At 41.2% G+C, this 22,181-nt stretch overlaps 1 protein-coding gene across 2 annotated transcripts in view; it reads right to left on the reverse strand.

The window, feature by feature from the left end:
* LOC124275154 (ophiophagus venom factor-like) overlaps positions 1-12,516 on the reverse strand; it is a 36,310-nt gene extending 23,794 nt beyond the window's left edge. The window contains exons 1-8 of one of the 2 annotated variants that reach the window (XM_046710648.1): positions 12,393-12,516; positions 6,714-6,880; positions 4,875-5,075; positions 3,013-3,083; positions 2,258-2,386; positions 918-960; positions 725-818; positions 65-164 (exon numbers count right to left, since the gene is read on the reverse strand). In XM_046710648.1, coding sequence (XP_046566604.1) covers positions 65-164; positions 725-818; positions 918-960; positions 2,258-2,386; positions 3,013-3,083; positions 4,875-5,075; positions 6,714-6,880; positions 12,393-12,481 — 894 coding nt within the window. In that variant the 5' untranslated portion in view covers positions 12,482-12,516. Of the gene's footprint in view, positions 1-64; positions 165-724; positions 819-917; positions 961-2,257; positions 2,387-3,012; positions 3,084-4,874; positions 5,076-6,713; positions 6,881-12,392 lie in introns of those variants that run through there. The other variant, XM_046710649.1, reaches the window with a different exon arrangement.
* Positions 12,517-22,181: the final 9,665 nt, after the last annotated feature.

Genomic DNA, 22,181 nt, shown 5'->3' on the forward strand with positions numbered 1-22,181 from the left:
GTCTACACATTGAGAGCAGTTATGTCCGTTTAAAAAAATAGTTATTATATCTCTTTAATTTTACCAAAATATTACGTTGTTTTCCCATAGGAAACACGTGTCCGTGCCATACAAGTCCATATGTCACTGTCACGTGACCCTTGACTGGTCTCCCGAATACATATCTGAAAATGAGAACAGCATCACATTAATATGCTACTAACATTAACGATTTGCCAAGAAATGTGATTTTCCCTTAAGCGTAGGTATATCACATTTAACCTCTGAGATTATAATTTGAATTTGAAATTCACACCTGTGTATTTTAAGTTGATGGTCTGGGAACCTCATAGGTATCTTCTACAAGAGCACCTGCCGTGATATTGCTGAAATATTGCTAAAAGAGCGTAAAACGGGACTCACTCACTCTACCAGAGAAAGGGAAATGTCCTCTTACACATACATGTAAGGGTATTCAAGTGTGGATGTCTCCAGACAACACACACTATGAAACCTCTGTAATACGGACCTTACCACTTCAGTTAAACCGTCCGAATATACAAGTGTGAGGATTATGGAATCGTGAGGATTGAGTAGGGGACTGTTTCCATTGGCTTTGAAAATAAATGAGGCGGCGATACCCGAGAATCATTTCCCATTTGAGCCTAAGCGTAGACGTTTTTAACAGCCTCTGTCCCCGTTGAGGAAGTCTGAACTGAACAACCAACATGACATAAGGCCTTACGTTGCTTGAAGTGTTGTGTTGAAGTGTTCCGTATCCGGGAGGATAACTCTGTGTTGCGCCGCTACGTCAAACTTCACTGTGAACGTCGGCAACACTGAAACAGAAGGTTCGAAACCATTCATTCCTGACTGTACCGATGTCACATTTAATTACATCGAACCAGACTAACTGAGATAACAAGACTACTTCTTACCATATTCTTTGACTTCAAAACGTACTTTGGACGAAGTTTTCAACTGAAACATACAAAGTGAAGTTATGTTTCAATGTATCTGTAGCTTGTTTTACGTTCAATGTGTTTTACGTTCAATGTGTTTTACGTTCAATGTGTGTTACGTTCAATGTGTTTTACCTTCAATGTGTTTTACCTTCAATGTGTTTTACGTTCAATTGAAGCAATATAACGCCCCTGCCTCACGTAACTTCCTATTCATGTTATAGGATATGACATCGTAGGCTCTGTTGGTTTGAGGTAAAACAAAACATGTATGTAATTACAGGGCGCCATCGATCGGTACCCAAAGGCTGCAGGTACCACGTGAACGATTGATTCCCTTCCTGCAGCGATACTATTTGTGTAACTACTGGCTAGGGCATGTTCATAGGAACAACATTTAACAACGGTTAAAGTACAGCAATAACACAAGCCTAGGTATGGGCATTAGTCGCGTTGTGATTGAGTCATCGATGCCTTCCTTTAACAACAACCTCCAACTGAAACGACAGGTATTTTTATTATTATTATTATCTATTTATATAGCGCCGAGTTCCAGCTAGGCTGCTCAAAGGCGCTTTGTTTTTCCCTCGATCATAGGATGTCAGTCTCAATTGCACTTCGTATTATCTCAACTCCCTGGGGAGTATACAACTCTTGCAGCCACCAGGCGCACCGAGTTAATATGGCATTCCCATCCTTACGAGGTACACATAGTCACTGTACTTTGTCTAAGTTTACTGCACGTTACCGTACCCGCAACTAGATGTTTGCACGTATTCATGTGGCCACCATCTGGTCAAATACCAACGGATTCGTGGGTTCCTTTAAGTGCACAGGGTTGTGTACTGTACACTAGGGGTTGTGACAACACTGAAAGAGTCTGCACACAAAGTTGACTCCAAGCTTTTTACACTCGGTCACAGGTGGGCTCGATCCCGGCACCTCAAGCTCGCTGGATTACTAGCCAGCTCGCCCACCGCGCACCTAGTGTAAGGTGAAACAGGTGAAATGTGTGTGGTTTATCCATGTGATATGGGACGGCAGGCAGGCGTTGATTAACACCTTCTTTTAGCGCTGGGGATTGAAACACCGCTCTATCTTTAGACTAAGACGGTTGTATAAGGCTTAACAGGAAATATAAAACTTAACGTACCATGACCAAGAAAATGTATGTATTTATGCTTCTTTATTCTTTCCCACACAACGTTTCAGGATCATTACAGATCCCTTTATCAGGTAAAGAAGTATATATCCATAAAATGTCTTGGTCATCCATAACAACCTCTAAATGCAGCTAAAAGACAACATTAACGCACCATGTTGTAGAACTTGGCCTCCACTGTCCAGTTACCATACACAGGGTTGTCTGGAATCTTCAGCTTGTCCGTCACGAAGCTTTGGTTCCCCTCACTCACAGACCGGCTGACCGCTACGTTGTCCGGGTTCTGGGAGTGGTCAATGTGAGGGTCAGATACACACATGTTACAGTGAAAGGAAGTCTAATGAGTGTTCACACATAAAGAACGTAATCGGATCAAAGTTTCACCAGCTCACTTCTAATACTTCCGTAATAATATAATGACTTTTTCCCCAACAGAAACATTTAAAATCTTGGAAGTGGAAATTATGGTTTGTTGTTAGAATATACTGTCGCATCTGAATAAGGACAAGGCACACAATAGAGAGAAACTGTTGGAAGGCATGTTTCCAGATCAAATATGTTACGGGCAGGGAAGAAATCCTACATTCGTCAGGTGGTGAAGATGTGAGTGAGTGAGAATGGTTTTACGTCGCTTTTATCAATATTCCAGCAATATCACGGCGGGGACACCAGAAGTTCACCACGGCTTCACACATTGTGCCCATGTGGGGACTCGAACCGGGTCTTCAGCGTGAAGAATGGACGATTTAACCATTAGACTACCCCAACATCCGGGGAGGATGTGAAGTAAAGTGGGGTTGAACGTCGCGTTCATAAGTATTGCACTTATGTACTATAGGCCCGTGACCTCTTAAGTCCTTGAATATAGACACTGGTTGACATGTACATAGCCAGCAATGCTGTTCCTACCTTGACGTCGATCTGTACAGGCCATTGGGAAGGAAGCTGCGCGTCATTGAGCGGCACCACTCTGATATTGACTGGAACAAACAACTGCTGTCTTCATACGAACATCCAACATGGTATATATAACACATAGTATGTATGAAAGCGGCGAATCCTTCACCAATGTCCAAAGGATTCTCAACAAAACACAGAGACCTTGCGACCCGGCTTTGTGACAGCCATGTGCTTGTGAATCACTATCAAATAGTGACGAGCGTGTGTGATCGGTGAGCATATTCTGTTCCACAGGTGGCACACAGTCAGAATTAGATAAAACGAATTGGATTGCCAAAAACTCAAATATTTCAGCATCAGTTGTATGCTATCATTTAACCAAGTGGAATTAAGATGGCGTGTGGGTCCATTATGTAAATTCACGGTATGTTATGGATCCAGGTGTGTCCGTTTGGCTGACATCATCCCGTGTATGTGTGAAACAACACTGGTACGTCGTCAACACCAGTGTTACGTGAAGGTACTACAATACGCCATTAACATCACAAACATGCAAAAGATCCAGTGATCTAGTACTAAGTTCAGAGATTGTCTACCAAATATACACGTTTTTGAAATATGCTTCGGACAAAAAATAATTTTATAAACAAACAAACCTATCATTCAGTGATATATTTTCATGAAACATGACAAGAAAACTAAACCGATTGTTTTGCTAACTGTTCATATGCATTTGTTTGTTAACTGTGAAGCGTCTGTGTACAGACTTGACAGTGACATACGTACTCAACAGTACAGTTTCCATATTATGATATGTCGTAGAGCATAACCACATCGTCGCCTGAAAACCAGAGTGTTCTAAGTCCACTTTTGACAAAATTAGAGTTAATATGCTCAGGGTAGGTTTTAGAGCATAATCTATTACTCTAGCAACTTTTTACAGTGCTATCTAGCTTTGAAAGTGGTTTTTCAAACACAAACTTTGCTCTGTCTCCATGAAAAATCACATGGTGTTAATTTTCGAGTGTTCTAAGTTATCAATTGACCAATGAGCAAGCACAATGTGATCACCTGACATTGAGATTTACCAATTTTGAAGTGATTGTCATCATGGAAATGGAACATTTTAACTCTGTTCTTATTTCTGCTTTGTTTAATTAAATATAGTCCTTATGAAAGTAAAACAGGTTTAAACGACAAATATACAACCTGGGGGAAAATAAATAACAATCAAATATCGATATAATAATAATAAAGCTGAGTTTTAGCTGTGTTTTTTTACACTTAGAACACTTTGGTTTTGAGAAAAACCACGATTTTCTTAGGTCAAGTGTTCTATCTCAATCATTTTTGGTAAATTTCCTATTAATTTCAATAGATTAAGGATATAATTTGATATTTTCTGATACTGTTTAACATGTCACATGCATGTGCTAAATTTAAAATAATTTGATTGAAAAGTTTAGAAGATATTGTTGTCCTAAACTTCAAGATCGAATTTCTCGAAAATAGGTTTTTGTCACTTAGTACACTCTGGTTTTCAGGCGACGACATTGTAACACTGTTTGTATGTTGTTTCACGCCGCACTTGGCAATATTCCAGCTATATGGCGGCGATCTGTGAATAATCGCGTCTGGACCAGATAATCCAGCGATCAACAGCATGAGCACCAATCTACGCCATTGCGACACGATGACATGTCTCAACGAAGCCAGCGATCCTGACCACCCGATCCCAGTAGTCGCCTCTTACGATAAACATGGGTTGCTGAAGACCAATTCTAACCCGGATCTTCACTGGTCGTTGTAACACTGAAAAATCCTCGGCGTGCAATCGACGTTTACAAGATTCAGTGGCGGTCGGTACTCACCGGTCTGCCCGGGGGTGTAGACGGGCTTGTCCGTCTGTATGTAGATGACACCCGGACTGTCATCCACCAGTACTGGCACCTCCTGCCTGAACGACAGCGCCAGGGACGTACACTCCGCCACCAGTGACACGTAGAAGGGGTCCAGTTTGGTCTGCGGCAGGGCTGACAGCGGGAGGCGGATGGTGGCGTTGACGACGTCATCTGGTACACGTAAAATAATATAACTACTTGACGTCATCCGGTACGTGAAACAATAAAACTACTTGACGTGATCTGGTACGTAAAATAATATTACTACTTGGCGTCATCCGGTACGTAAAACAATAAAAAAACTACTTGACGTCATCCGGTACGTAAAACAATATTACTACTTGACGTCACCCGGTACGTAAAATAATATTACCACTTGACGTCATCCGGTACGTAAAACAATAAAACTACATGACGTCATCCGGTACGTAAAATAATATTACTACTTGACGTCATGCGGTACGTAAAACAATATTACTACTTGACGTCATCTGGCACACGTAAAACAATTTATTACCCGTATGGTGAAACATAACCAGTGTCATATATATCATATGTGCACATTTCACTTTTGACGAACAACCATTGTTTCTGTGTTTCGTCGTCTGTGACGTCATTAAACAATTGAACGTGACGTCAATGACGTGGGCGGTCACACTTGCTTACTGTGTTTTACTGCACAAATGTACATGAATAATATTGATAATAAAGAAAGTATAACACTCGAGCAAATGTGTCATGACTTATACAAAACTCGTAGAAAATTGTGTATTGCAATACAAAATTTTACACTCGTTTCGTATAAGCCATATGACACACATACTCGTGTAATAATCTCTATATTAATACTTGACGTCATCTGGTACACGTAAAACAATATAAATACTTGACGTCATCTGGTATATGCTGAACACAACCCCAGTAATTGGTTTTTAGTTTTAGTAAATGTTCAACTTAAATAAATGACGTCATCTGATATATGTTTAACATAAGTACCTGACGTCATCTAGCATATGTTCAATATTAATATCTGAAGGCATCTGCTATATGTCTCACCTTAGAACCCGACGTTATCTAGTATATGTTTGCCATAAGTATCTGACGTCATCTAGGATATGTTTAACAGCATCTGACGTCATATAGTATATGTTTAACAGCATCTGACGTCATATAGTATATGTTTAACAGTATCTGACGTCATCTAGTATATGTTTAACAGTATCTGACGTCATCTAGTATATGTTTAACAGTATGTGACGTCATGTAGTGTATGTTAAACATCAGTACTTGTTTTCATTAGCTGTTTAAAGACTTAGTCAGCCATATTCCAGCTATATAACGGATGTCTGTAAATAATCAAGTCTCGACCAGACATTCCGGTGACTGAGTGTATGAACATCGATCCACGCATCTTGGATAAGATAACATTCATCCATCACTTCAGTGAGCTTCACCACCTGAACCCGTTAGTCGCCTCTTTCGACAAGCATGTGTTGCTGTTGATCAATTCTAACCCACATCTTTACCGGTATTGCGGTCATCTAGTTTGTGTGAAATTACATAAATATGTGATGTAAATATTATTTAATCATCTCGTATATTTGCAACAGGTGTACGTGGCGGCACGGGTTCATCGAGTACAAGCTAAACGACGCTTGTATTTGACGTCAACTGATACTCTGGGAACACCACCTGCTACGTGTAGTGCAACACTTGTACATGTGTCTACTGCGCCTCAGGGGGCCAGTGTTTTAGTCATGAATATAATACTTTACTCCAGATGGCGCTGCACAAGGTACGTGTACATACTTGAGGATACCGTGACCTCCTGTTCATAATGGACAACTGTACTTTTCGGAAAATCCAGCAACGAGAGCCGTATCGTCACCTCTTCTTGAACGCCGTACGTCGTTACGGTAACTACTTCATCTGTGTCGACGTGGATGATGTTTGGGGCAACAATGAAGTAGACAGGGCTGCAATGACAACAACCCCGAGGGCACTCCACGTTAAAATAGATAAATACTCCTTAAAGAGTCTTCGTAAGAACATATACATAGTAATTATAACCTCTCTCTCTCTTCTTAGTGAGTTCTTGTAAAACATATACTAGTAACCTTTGTATCTCTCTCACTCTCATTGTCTCTGTCGCGCTCTCTCATCTCTCTCTCTCTCTCTCTCTCTCTCTCTCTCTCTCTCTCTCTCTCTCTCTCTCTCTCCTTTAGGAGTCTTCATAAAAACATACACCTTGTAATCGCTATCTGTCTCAACTCGAGGATTTCACTTTAACATAAGACGTAATCGAGTCGATTAAATATATACAGTACAACCAGAAATTATTGAGAATTTAAAGATTGTAATGGGGATATTAGCAGAACATAACTCCAGATTCAAAGACAGGTGAACAGTTAGTATTTTGTCCAGTCACCAGGGGCAGCAATGCAGGCTTCAATGCGGCGGGGCATACTACTGATCAAAGGAGTTAGAAAGTCGTGGTCCATGCTGTCCCAATATCGGACCGCCTCTTCTTTCATTTCAGCAATATTTGTCAGATTTTTCTTATTGACACTTTCCTTCATAAGTCCCCAAACATTTTCTATTGGATTTAGGTCAGGGCTAAGGCTTGGCCAATCTAATAATGTCATATTTTGGGTCCGAAACCAGGCCTGTGAATGCTTTGAACGATGTTTTGGGTCGTTGTCCTGCTGGAAAATCCAAAAATTTCCATAGAACACGTGAGCAGATGGAAGTAAATGTCCCTCGAGAATATCTGTGTACCGCTCACTGTTCATATTCCCTTCAAATACACAGAGGGGCGTTGCCCCTAACACAGATATGCCACCCCACACGTTAAAATTCGGACTGTACTTTGGGTGCTGATACAAAGGTTTTTCAGTTTGTTTGGTCCAGAATTTCAGTGTATTAGGAAACAGCCACACAGAACTTTCATCTGAGAAAATCACATTGTCCCAGTTAAAAATTCTATGCTGTAAGCACCAGTTAAACCTTCGCTCCTTTTGTTCAGGTTTCATGATCGGTGATGGAATTCCTCGACTTTTCTGCCAACCCATTGCATGCAGCTCAGTTCTAATTGTCTCCTTACAGACAGCCACAGTTCCTCTATCAATCATATCCAGCCGTTTTTTTTTCTAAACTCCTTCGTTTGTTTTAGAAAGAAGAATACCAAGCCGCCTCCTGTCACCGACAGTCAATTTTCTACCTTTCTACTTGAAATCACTTTAGCTGATCTGACGTCCTTGTTATCATACTCTAAAATCAACTTCCTCTTCTCTAAATCATCCATACTGAGGATCACTGAAAATGTCGTCTGCTAGCAAGTAAACAAAGGGGATTACTCTTCACAAACTAATGCAAAAGGATTAACGGAGTTGTCTCTCTTGAATGAAACCAAGCACTTGATAGCTGGTCAAGGTTGTTTATACTAGAAATCCAATTAAACATATTCCTAAAAGTCTCAATAATATCTGGTCATACTATAACTTTCTACGCTCAAGAACTGATAGAAGAGTACTCTTTCCTTGATCAAAGACCCTGCTGCGCCTTCCCTAGAGGTCCAGCCGTATCACGCCTTACCCAGAGAACCAGTGCATCACGATGATTTATCGCCAGTTAACGGGGCGCCCCACAGGGATTTACTGAGTGTACTGGTGGGTTCAAGTGCTTCAGTGTATCAGAATTGCAATTATCCTTTGATACAAAAAAACGCGTGTCTTTTACGACCTTTTAATATTAGAGCAAATCAGTTAAAGATTACCAAGACATCAACCTGTTGTCTCCTAATAGCACGGAAAATTACAAACAGAACCCATTTCCAGTAGGGAGACATTTGGCAATGGAACGACACATTGTCAAACGGAATGGCACCTTTACAAACGGAGGGACATTTTACAAAATGTGGGACACATTTACCAACGGAACGACACATTCACATTCCAAACGGAGGGACACATTTACAAATGCGAGACACATTTACACACTGTGGGAGGCATTTAGCAATGAAACGACACATCTTCAAATTGAATGACACAACTCCAAAAGCAGCGACACATTTACAAACATAACGACACATTGCCAAACGGAGGGACACATTGTCAAGTGTACCGACGTTCACAAACGGAGAGACACATTTGCCTCCGGAGGGACACAATTACAAATGCAGTGGCACATTTACAAATATAACGACACATTTACCTACGGAGGGACACATTCACAAATATAACGACACATTTACCTACGGAGGGACACTTTCACAAATTCAGTTGCACATTCACAAATATAACGACACATTTACCTACGGAGGGACACATTCACAAATGCAGTGGCACATTTACAAATATAACGACACATTTACCTACAGAGGGACACATTCACAAATATAACGACACATTTACCTACGGAGGGACACTTTCACAAATAGTAAAAACATTTACAGCTACTGTCCAAAGATGACTGCCAAGATTGGAATAAATTATCATGTAGTCTCTGTTTAAATGATTCAATAACTAGATATAATAGCATAAAATAACATTGTTTTGGTAATCTATAGTCAGGCATGTTTAGAAGTCTGCACCAGTATTTCACTGCACTGGTTGTATAAGTAAACTGTAAAGGCACTCTTCCACATTCACCCAAGGCCATATTGTTACAGGTGGATTTTCCAAGTTTCAAAACATATTTACAAAATTTAATATGGACAGATTCAATAGTATTACAGTAGGATGTGCCCCAGATTTCAGACCCATAACATAGAATGGGTGTTTACCTACGGAGGGACACATTTACAAATGCAGTGGCAAATTTACAAATATAACGACACATTTACCTACGGAGGGACACATTCACAAACGCAGTGGCACATTTACAAATATAACGACACATTTACCTACAGAGGGACACATGTACAAACGCAGTGGCACATTTACAAATATAACGACACATTTACCTACGGAGGGACACATTTACAAACGCAGTGGCACATTTACAAATATAACGACACATTTACCTACAGAGGGACAAATTCACAAACGCAGTGGCACATTTACAAATGTAACGACACATTTACCTACGGAGGGACACATTCACAAACGCAGTGGCACATTTACAAATATGACGACACATTTACCTACAGAGGGACACATTTACAAATGCAGCGACACATTTACCTACGGAGGAACACATTCACAAACGCAGTGGCACATTTACAAATATAACGACACATTTACCTACAGAGGGACACATGTACAAACGCAGTGGCACATTTACAAATATAACGACACATTTACCTACGGAGGGACACATTTACAAACGCAGTGGCACATTTACAAATATGACGACACATTTACCTACAGAGGGACACATTTACAAATGTAGCGACACATTTACCTACGGAGGAACACATTCACAAACGCAGTGGCACATTTACAAATATAACGACACAAAGGGAGGGACAATGGTGCACTAAGGACTCGTTTGTCACTCCACACTTATCGTTAACAACTTCTCACGCACTCGGCTCACGTTGTGCGAGTCGTGCTATCTCTATCATGGATACTACTGGAAGGAAGGAAGAGTCGAGTCATCCCTCCTTCCTTCAGGCGTGTGTGCATCTTGACTCCATCTCTCGTGTCCTACTTGTCATACAACGGGCATACTTCCACCACACAAAATGACTGTATTACCCAAATTTACTAACGTGGGGTTATTATATTCAACAAATAGGTTTCGTTGATCGAATTATTGAAACATTTTACCAAAGCTGTAACCTAAAGTGTACCCTATATACATGTGTATAGACCAATAACTGGTCTATTACATCAATACCTGGTCAACTACGTCGATACCTCAATACCTGGTCTATTACATCAATACCTGGTCAACTACGTCGACACCTCAATACCTGGTCTATTACATCAATACCTGGTCTACTACATCGACACCTCAATACCTGGTCTATTACATCAATACCTGGTCTACTACATCGACACCTCAATACCTGGTCTATTACATCAATACCTGGTCTACTACATCGACACCTCAATACCTGGTCTATTACATCAATACCTGGTCTACTACATCGACACCTCAATACCTGGTCTATTACATCAATACCTGGTCTACGACGTCGATACCTCAATACCTGGTCTATTACATCAATACATGGTCTACGACGTCGATACCTCAATACCTGGTCTATTACATCAATACCTGGTCAACTACGTCGATACCTCAATACCTGGTCTATAACATCAATACCTGGTCTACTACATCGACACCTCAATACCTGGTCTATTACATCAATACATGGTCTACGACGTCGATACCTCAATACCTGGTCTATTACGTCAATACCTGGTCTACGACGTCGACACCTCAATACCTGGTCTATTACATCAAAACCTCGTCTACGACGTCGATACCTCAATACCTGGTCTATTACATCAATACCTGGTCTACGACGTCGATACCTCAATACCTGGTCTATTACATCAATACCTGGTCTACTACATCAATACATGGTCTACGACGTCGATACCTCAATACCTGTTCTATTACATCAATACCTGGTCTACTACATCAATACCTGGTCTACGACGTCGATACCTCAATACCTGGTCTATTACATCAATACCTGGTCAACTACGTCGATACCTCAATACCTGGTCTACTACATCAATACCTGGTCTACTACATCGACACCTCAATACCTCTTCCATTACATCAATACCTGGTCTACCACGTCGATACCTCAATACCTGGTCTATTGCATCAACACCTGGTCTGTTTGGTTTATTACTTTATCACCTGTTTTTATCACCTGAATTACATCAAATTCCCTCATGCCTGTTCTACTACATCAATTGATGTACTAGACCAGGTATTGAGGTATCGACGTAGTAGACCAGGTATTGATGTAATAGACCAGTTATTGGGTAGTCGATGTAGTAGACCAGGTATTGATGTAACATTGAGATATCTATGCAAAAGACCAATGTATTGATGCAGCAACCTTTCTATAATGGTGTAATGAAATTTCTATCAATGAAGATTCATCCATGTTTGCATCTCTGTGTCAAGCTGTACACATCCCAATCATGCACATAATCCTTATATATAATTAACAAAAGGCATAACATAACTACAGCTGTCTTTGCAACAATTACACATAGACAACTGAGTTTACCAATTCACTGAAAACCTAGTCTTATCTCATACTATTTTGGTAACCTAATTAACCTATATAACCTATATATCATATAACATGTTGAGCCCATGACCAAGGTCCTACAGCTGTATGGCAATCCTAAAAGGATGCATTTTTTTCACATGTTGCTTTTCACGTGGAGTGTCCTGCAGCCTTTGCAACGTAATAAGACCATGACTTGTCCTATATACACGATTACATGAAAACACGCCCACAGATGACCTTAACACCATTCCATACAATCACAAACACAAAACATTACTAACCTTGTGTCCTCCGCTGCCACCAAACTCCACACAAGAAACCCAAGGCTGAGAAAATGGCGGACCATGTTGATATTCACAGACTTGCGCATGGGATGGCGTCCTATTAACTTTACGACAGAATCTACAAATGCAGAGACACATTTAACAAATATAACGACACAGTTACCTACGGAGGGACACATTTACAATTACAGTTGCACAGTTACAAATATAACGACACATTTACCTACGAAGGGACACATTCACAAACGCAGTGGCACATTTACAAATGTAACGACACAAAGGGAGGGACAATGGTACAATAAGGAATCGTTTGTCACTCCACACTTATCGTGAACAACTTCTCACGCACTCGGCTCACGTTGTGCGAGTCGTGCTATCTCTATCATGGATATTACTGGAAGGAAGGAAGAGTCGAGTCATCCCTCCTTCCTTTAGGCGTGTGTGCATCTTGACTCTATCTCTCGTGTCCTACTTGCCATACAACGGCCATACTTCAGTGGGGTTATTATATTCAACAAATAGGTTTCGTCGATCGAATTATTGAAACATTTTACCAAAGCTGTAACCTATATATGCTATATACATGTGTATGTACTTTTATTTCTCAAATCGACGGGCAATCCTATTATCGTGAACAGGAGATTCATCCATGTTTGCATCTCTGTAGCTGTACACATCCCAATCATGCACATAATCCTTGCCTGAAAATAGTCTTATCTCATACTATTTTGGTAACCTAATTAACCTATATAACCTATATATCATATAACATGTTGAGCCCATGACCAAGGTCCTACTGATGGCAATCCTAAAAGGATGCATTTTTTCACATGTTCCTTTTCTTTGCAACGTAATAAGACCATGTCTTGTCCTATATACACGATTACATGAAAACACGCCCACAGATGACCTTAACACCATTCCATACAATCACAAACACAAAACAATACTAACCTTGTGTCATCCGCTGCCAAACTCCACACAAGAAACCCAAGGCTGAAAATGGCCGGAACAGATGGCGTCCTATTAAGTTTACGACAGAATCACAAAGGATAGATCTCGGCGTAGAAATATCGCTGAACTTTGGCGAGAGGTCGAGAAATATGAGTGCTCGTGTCTGGGGTGAAACGCGTGGTGTAAGTCATACTGATGTGTTTGGGACGTGACCCGTTCTCACAGTCGCGGGGACATCTGTTGCGCAAGAGTGAAGTGTCGGGGAGGGGAGGGGCTATTCAGGGAACAAAGTTTAAAGGAATACGTCAATTGCGTCGGTTTGTCATTCAGATGATTTGACTGTTATATCGACTGATGAGTGTTCTCTTGACAATAGTGTTCACACCATCTTCAGCACTGTATGATGGCGCACCTCTTTGCATTGTCGTACACTCAACTGAATAACATACGTTTCAATAAATAGACAATGTACATGGAACCAAATGTGTGATATTGATATAGGTTCCAAATGAACACCTGGGTGTACATATTATTCGCGAAACTTACAGGGCATTGACCCGTGTTCACAAACTGATACATAATATGTTCGTTTACACCACAATAAAAGATAGAATTAGTATACATGCTTTAACCATAACCATATGTTACACTTACAAACCGCGAAGGCCGAGATATCAAAGTTACATTAGTAGATGCTATAAGCACATACAAAGTAGTCATTCATCACATTACACACACATCAGTAAGTGTCACAAACTGGGCATAATCTAGGATTTCGTGGAGCATATCGACACGTTCCTGTCTGACGTGAGACTAAGAAACTGTGATGAGGCCACATGCCATGTTAAATGGCAGCTAACTGTTCCAAATACACAGTCAGTCATTTGTAACATGTAATTTCATTTTGGGACATAAAAGCAAAAAACAACTATCCTACCCAGGACCATGAACATATATAAGAATGGACTCGAGTGTGGATGTGATGAAAAGGCAAGAAGTACAAGTTCACCAGTGCGGGGCAAGTGCGTGTGTTTATTACATTCATAGATACGTTCACCATGTCTTGTACTGTAGATCGTTCAGGAGACTGAGCTGTTCCCTGCGGCGCTGTAAGGCGAAACCGCTGATGCTGCCTGTTTAACCAGCCCGTGATTAGACGCCAGTGACACCTGATACACGATACGAAATGTTAACCCTTGTGGGGTCACCGTGACCCTTTACCCTTTCAGTGTGGTGTTATTTATAACTAAGATGCCATGCTTCCTGGACTCGATCGTGGGCTAGCTGTGTATATTCATATCTTACGCAACAACAAGGAAATGCTGGAACAGATTAAGTCGTGTCAGAATGAAGAGTCAGCATTTAGTTGTGTCGAGCACTCGAACAGTGCCAGAAATGCCAATAAGTTGGAAACTCAGAGCACGAGGTAAGGTGTCTACATTGAAAATGTGCGACATGATTACAATAGTATACAATATTCTTTGAGCGGCATTTTATAAGTTGGGAAGGACTCTTGTGATGAACCTTATGGTAAGCAACTCTATTAATTTGGAGTAGCGACGATACGATCTGTATGCAAACGTCGCACTCACAAAATAACAAGTTGCTTAACATAAAGTGTGTCCATGTTGACTACATAACATTGGCGGATCGGGAGGGCGAGGGGGGTGTGTGTGTGTTCCAAACCTAAAACCCCCAAAACCACATTGAACCCCCCCCTCATTCCCCCCGTGTTTTCAGATTTCCTAGCGTTATGGTGTATTTCATAAACCCTTGCATGTACCATCTGCATTTACATCTGGTAGTGAGTGACTGTGTTTACTTTTATGCCGCGTTTAGCTATATACTCCAGCTTTATCACGGCCGGGGACACCAGAAATGGGCCTCACCCATTGTACACAGTGGGGAATCGAACGCGGGTCTTAAATGACGATTTAACCACAAGGCTACCCCACCGCCCCCACATTTGATAACAAATGTTTCAACCATATAGTGATATAGAAAACAACAACAATTACAAGCGGAACAGTAGTTTTCCCCTTGTGTTGTTGCAGTTAAGGCGACGAGCAGGACTCCTAGGTACAACAGAATCTCTTACAAAGTATGTAACAATACATAACATAGATCAGCCCACATTGATAACTCCAGGGGGGATGGAGTTTAAAGGGAGTATTGCCTTTGTAGCTGTTACTCCTTGTGACAGGGCGAGTTCGGTTAGTGTCAAGGACAAATAATTGCTTTAAGATAAGGTAATGTCTTCATTTACATATTTTCATCTTGTGGAGTATGTTTTAGTCTATATTCGGAATTAAGGATTATCTCTCCTTCAGAAATCCCGCTAAAGTCTTACCCAACAAATATAAGTTTCAGCAAATACTCAATTTCTTTTACATTTGTGCTTGTTCTTGTAAGGGCGACAACGCAATGGTGTCCCGATCGTCCAGTATCGCATGTAGAAATACAATATGGCTATATGGTGAGATGTGCGATGTGGTGAGGTGAGGTGAGGTGCGGTGTGGTGAAGTGCGGTGTGGTGAGGTGCGGTGAGATGAGGTGCGGTGTGGTGATGTGAGGTGCGGTGTGCTGAAGTGCGCTGTGGTGAGGTGGTGAGGTGCAGTTTGGTGAGGTGGTGAGGTGTGGTGAGGTGCGATGTGGTGAGGTGGTGAGGTGCGGTGTGGTGAGGTGCGGTGCCATATTATAGTGCAGTACAGTGCAATTTGTATAGTACAGTATGGTGGGGTGTATGGCGTGGCGTAGCATCATCTGGCTAGCTATTCTCGAAACGTTCGTAACCCTACGAACTTCGTAAACCCAACATATCGGCTACGATCAATGTTAAGAACTCTTAGGGCTACGAACGTTTCGAGAATATGGGCCCTGGTACAGTTTTATCTTTGTCTCTGTGCTCTGTTGGTAAAATAAAATGTGTGTGTGTGTGTGTGTGTCCATTTGTATAGCGCCAAACTCCACACCAGGTATGCTCATAGCGCTAACAATCAATAAGGCATTTATTAAAGTCCATAGAACTTTTTGTAAAGAAAGGTTTTGAGATGGCACTTAAAGTTTTCAAGGGTTGGAGACAGCTTAAGTTCATCAGGGAGGGAATTCCATTTGACTGATGCCATGTTCTGATAAGACTTGCAGCCAAATGATTTTAGGTTCCACTTTGGTACATAGAGCAGATTAGCCGAGGATGAACGCAGAGTTCTTGTTGGCATGTAAGGAGAGAGGAGTTCTTGAAGATACACTGGTGCAATACCATGAATGGATTGATAAGCAAGTGTAAGGATCTTATAGTCAATGCGAGCCTCAATAGGCAACCAGTGAAGAGACAACAGGATAGGAGTGATGTGGCAGCGTTTTGGTTGGAGAGTAACTATGCGGGCAGCTGTGTTCTGGATTTGTTGGAGCTTTTGGATGGACTCTTGTGAAGCTGCAACCAACAAGCTGTTGCAATAGTCAAGTCGTGAGAGAATCAGTGTTCTCACCAGGGCAGCCGCAGCATCCTGTGACAGGAGATGTCTGATCTGTCCAATGTTACGGAGATGGAAGTAACATTTTCTGCACAGATCCAGAATCTGTTTCTTCATGGAGAGGTCAAGTTGGAGTAGGACGCCAAGATTTCTGAAATGTAGAGAAGGCTGAATGACCATGTTTCCAACTTTCAACTCAACATGTTGTGATTTTACTAACATGTTTCTTGTGCCAACAATCATACCCTCTGTCTTGTGTTCATTTAATTTTAGTTTGTTATTGAACATCCATGAACCAATATGGTCAATGGCATCTTCAATTCTGGTCAAGCCAGAACTGTTGTCATAGCCCATGGTAATACCATCAAACAACTGAGTATCGTCAGCATAAAGATGATGATTAGTGGCTTTCTCACAAAGCAGATCACCAAGTTCTTTGGTATACATAGAGAACAATACAGGACCGAGAACCGATCCCTGTGGTACACCACAAAGAATAATAGCTTCCACCGACTGAGCATTACGAACAGCAACATATTGAGTCCTGTTTGATAAGTAGGACCTAAACCACAGAAGAGCCGTATCATTTAATCCATACTGGAACTGAAGTCTTGATAGAAGTATCTGGTGATCCACTGTATCAAACGCGGCCGATAAGTCCAAGAGAACAAGAACGGCTGAGTTCCCCCCTGTCAACGCTCCACTGCAAATCATTTACAACACGGAGCAGGGCTGTTTCCGTGCTGTGGAATGACCTATAGGCGGACTGGAATTTGTGATAGAGGTCATGTTTACTCAAGTGCTGACTAACTTGCATCTTCACAGCTCTTTCAAGTACCTTGGAGAGGAATGGAAGATTAGACACTGGCCTATAGTTGCTGAAACAGGTGGAGTCTAAACCAGGTTTTTTCAGCAAAGGTTTCACAATTGCCTGCTTGAAGCAACCTGGAACAGTGCCACATTTCAAGCTTAAGTTGATAATCTGAGTGAACACAGGAAGTAAAATGTCAAAATATTCCAAGACAAATTTAGTAGGGGCTGGATCAAGTGTACACGTTGTGCCCTTTGATTGTTTGATGATGCAGATAATCTGTTCCTCTGTGAGCGGGTCGAAGGAATCAAAACTCTCACCTTGAAAGCGTGCACCAGTTACAGCAATTGACTCAGGAGAAAATTCTTGCCTAATCTTCTCAATCTTAGAAGAAAAGAACTTGCCAAAGTCGTTTGCAAGAGTCAAATCATCCTCCACATTAGGTAGAGTAGTGTTTGACGTCTTTCCAAGTAAGGAAAACAGATGAGTAAAGAGTACTTTGGGATTCTGCTGATTGGAGAATACATTATCATTGTAATATCTTGACTTTGTCTCACGAATCAGCTGGTTTAATTCATTACGGGCCATGTTATACATCTGCCGATGAATTTCAAGCCTGGTTTTCCTCCACTTACGCTCCGACTTGCGCCTGTGGGTTTTTGCGAGAAGTATCTGATCATTGTACCACTGTGGTTCATGCCTGAGTCGCCTGTATCTAGTGACACAAGGGGCATGAGAATCCATGAGTTGAATCAGTGTTGTGTTATAGAGATCAGCAAGTTCATTCACATCCTCTGAAGGTTCTGTGAGTAACTTTGAAGACTGAAGATCCCTAGCAAAGTCTTCACGGGAAACAAGCTTAAGGTTTCTACACTGAACTTCGACAGGTCCCTCAGTTGGTTTGAGAAAACTGAGTTCTACAGTTATCCAGAAATGATCAGATGATTGTCTATCTTCAACAAGGATGTCTTGCACCACATCTTCTCTATGCCGAGCAACTATCCAATCAAGTGTGTGACCGTTCCTGTGAGTAGGTTCAAAAACAAGCTGGGTAAGACCATGTGACTCTAGCAGCTTGACACATTTCTTGACCTCAGGTTTACATGCACTCTCATAATGAATGTTGAAATCACCCATCAATAGCAAGTTTCCTTTTTTCAAAGTGATATCATGAGATATCGGAGATCGACCTCGAGGGACTTGGCTAAAACTATCAATCACTGGATTGTCTGGTCAAGACCATTATGTGAAACACGCCTTTATGTTTCTATGATGATGCTAAGTGCGGCGTTAATTAACGAACATAGGAACTTCTCATTATCTGACACGGGTGTGTCGGTAACACCTCACTACACAAATTGTGATGACAGTAACTGACGAGCGACTAAGAGTTACCATTTATTTTCCCCCAGGGAGTGATTGTCAAAGTTCCCGAGTGAGGAATTCCTAGTTTTGCGTTAATTATTGAATTTCTCATTCTTACCCAAAGTAAAATTCACGGCAAACGTCTCCATAGAAATATGATATAACCTAAACCTAATATATCCCTTCGCAACAGTAAACAAATGACCTATTCATGACGTCTTTGATTTTGTGAAATAGGTCGTTATTACCATTCAACATGGGGCGATGGTGTAGCCAAGTGGGTAAAGCATTTGCTCGTCACGCCGAAGAACCGGGTTCGATTCCCCACATGGGTACAATGCGTGAAGCCCATTTATAGTGTCCCCCGCCGTGATATTGCTGAAGCCTGAGCTATTTATTCACAATCAGAATCAACAATTATGTGACATCTTATTTTATGTCAGGAATTTGATTAGTGATTGATAAAAACCCTGAAAAGTAGTACCCCATGGTGTTTTGGGTCTCTCAGCCATTACTTCCAACTGTACAAAGATCAACACGCATAAATCAAAGATGGCCGCCATCGTTTCCGTTCCATACCAATACATCACTTGTATGACTCGTATGATCTTCGGTGAAACCGTTGTATCCAAAGTATCTTTGCTTAAGTCAATGATAGACACGCAACCTGACACTGTGTCCCCGAGAATATAACAGGCAGCTCAAGCGCCCGCGGTTGGAAGCTCTGTAGTAAAGTTTCAGACGACGCTAGAATATGAATGCCGAAAAGGTATATTACCCGTGAATGTGATCTTCAGTAAACCGTCGTAAGAGGCGACTAACGGGATCGGGTGGTCAGGCTCGCTGACTTGGTTGACACATGTCATCGGTTCCGAATTGCTTTGATCAATGCTCATGCTGTTGATTACTGGATTGTCTGGTCCAGACCCGATTATTTACAGACCGCCGCCATATAGCTGGAATATTGCTGGGTGCGGCGTAAAACTAAACTCACTCACTCACTCAAAAGATATATGACGCTAAGGGAAAGACAGAATGTGGGTGAGTTTCTGCATGTACTACTCCGGGCTAACAGTCGTGTAGTGCTAGCCCACCTAGATGTCATGCCCCAGATGATATCACCCTCTATCCCGTGTTTTATCCATGCAATGCCAAGCGTCAGGCACAGTAACAAGCGCAATCTACAAGCACTGAAGACATCACCATTACAGCGAAGTGGCATACCGCGTACGACTGGCAAAAAGTATAACATGATAACATTTGTATGGGTTGTTCTGACGTCTAACCATTACCATGAGCAATTTGAGCTGTACTCAGTATAAAACCAACTTGAGACACATAGCCCATGGCGACTGAAAAAATTACAGCAATCTAGGAATATGCAACACAATCAAACACTTTTTTTCGATCATCAAATATTCTTCCATTATCTTAAATGATTATGGTATAAGCATCAAATTCATTAAAACCATGTTCCACGATATTTTGTCTGTCACAGCCAGGATCAAAGTAGCAATATAAATGCAAGACAATATTGGCGTGAGGAACTTCCCTCCGAGTATTCCCATATACACTAAATGCCACTGCGTAATCATGTTGGTAAAGAATCAGAAACTACGTGTTTGTCGCATGAGACCGGATGATATACAGATGTCATAAGCTGACGTGCAGCCTTGCATATGTACTCTATAACGTGCATTCACAATGTGTTTCTCTTGAATGTACGTCGTATAACAGCTCTGTGTTTACAGTACACCATTTGGTATATTCATACCAGATTCTATTTTATGCTAACTTTATAGAAATCCCTGTAAATTAGCTTGTGCAATAAGCAACATACAACAATAAAGTTTTATCACTCTTTTGTAATTTACCCGAGTATTAGTGACCGTCACGTATTCGTTGATGGAGCTTAGAGGTTTGAGGTATTATGAAATGTTCTATCTCTCGCGTTGATGCTTTACTGTAAATGATAGGTCCAATTTCCAATCGCAATAAAGAATAATGTTTGCAAATCGTTTCAGTCTTTATTGGACGTGCTGGAGACAGCGTCTGCGCTATGCATTCATCACATATGAAATCTACATTACCCGTGTTCAAAGAGACCCTCTCTCAATAGAGGCGTCAGCTGAACAAAGCAAATCATATGTAATATAATAGTTGTTTATGTTGTGCTAGGATATCCAACTTGATAGCTTACGACAGCTTTAGTTTGTTTGTTTTCATGTATGTTGATGTATGTGACGCTATTCAGGAAGCGAAATTACATTTCCAAAGTCTGGTGAATACCTGGACAACTTGCACGATGGATGTATGAATGTATAGTAGAGCTAGGTACAGAACTAGTCAGAACAGAGGGACGTCGATACCAGCGACATGGGGCAGGTACATCTTGTAGTCGGTATCCAAATGTGTCTGTTGTTGCTCATGGCAGGTAGGTCCAGATTTGATGTACAGGTGAAGGTGGACATGGACTTTTGCCATATAGACATATACCAAGATAATAATATGCAGATGTATGTAGATATTTACCAATATACTAATTACAGGTGTATAAAGCCATTTGCAATAAATAAATATACAGGTGTTTGTAGACATTTACCAATACAATAATATGCAGATGTATATAACCATTTACCATACCGATATACAATTTTTATTTTTTCTCCTAAGTGAATTATTTAAGATATAAATGAGAGTACCATGTCTGGAAAGGTGTACTAGCACATTGAGAATACCACATAGCACATTGATAATAACAAATGTGCAAATACACTCTTCAAAACAAGACACGTATAGGCAAAAAATATGGAAATGTATTCGACATAAGTTAAATTCGACACACGGATGATCATATGTATTGTTGTCATTAATTCCGTTTACTCACTGAACATGTGTGGACACAAGGGGGTGTACAGGTCAGTACCTGGTGACAACATCCCTCGCAGCCGTCACTGCTCGACACCGCCTTGGAAGGATTACACAAGTCCTGTAACGCGTTGGCAAGTTCTGCGATGGTGACGTTTAGGGACGCGTCGATCAAGTTCGTTCCCTACATACTCGATCGGGTTCAGGTTATTTGGAAGGCCAGGGAAGGACATTGACATTTGCATAGGCGCGATAGGCACCTGTTACACGAACTGTGTGGGGTCTAGCGTTGTCGTGTTGAAACCGCTCCCTCTG

This window comes from Haliotis rubra, unplaced genomic scaffold (genome assembly GCF_003918875.1).
Source record: "Haliotis rubra isolate DU_JTF1 unplaced genomic scaffold, ASM391887v1 Scf199, whole genome shotgun sequence".
In the NCBI taxonomy this organism is placed as follows: Eukaryota; Metazoa; Mollusca; class Gastropoda; order Lepetellida; family Haliotidae; genus Haliotis; species Haliotis rubra.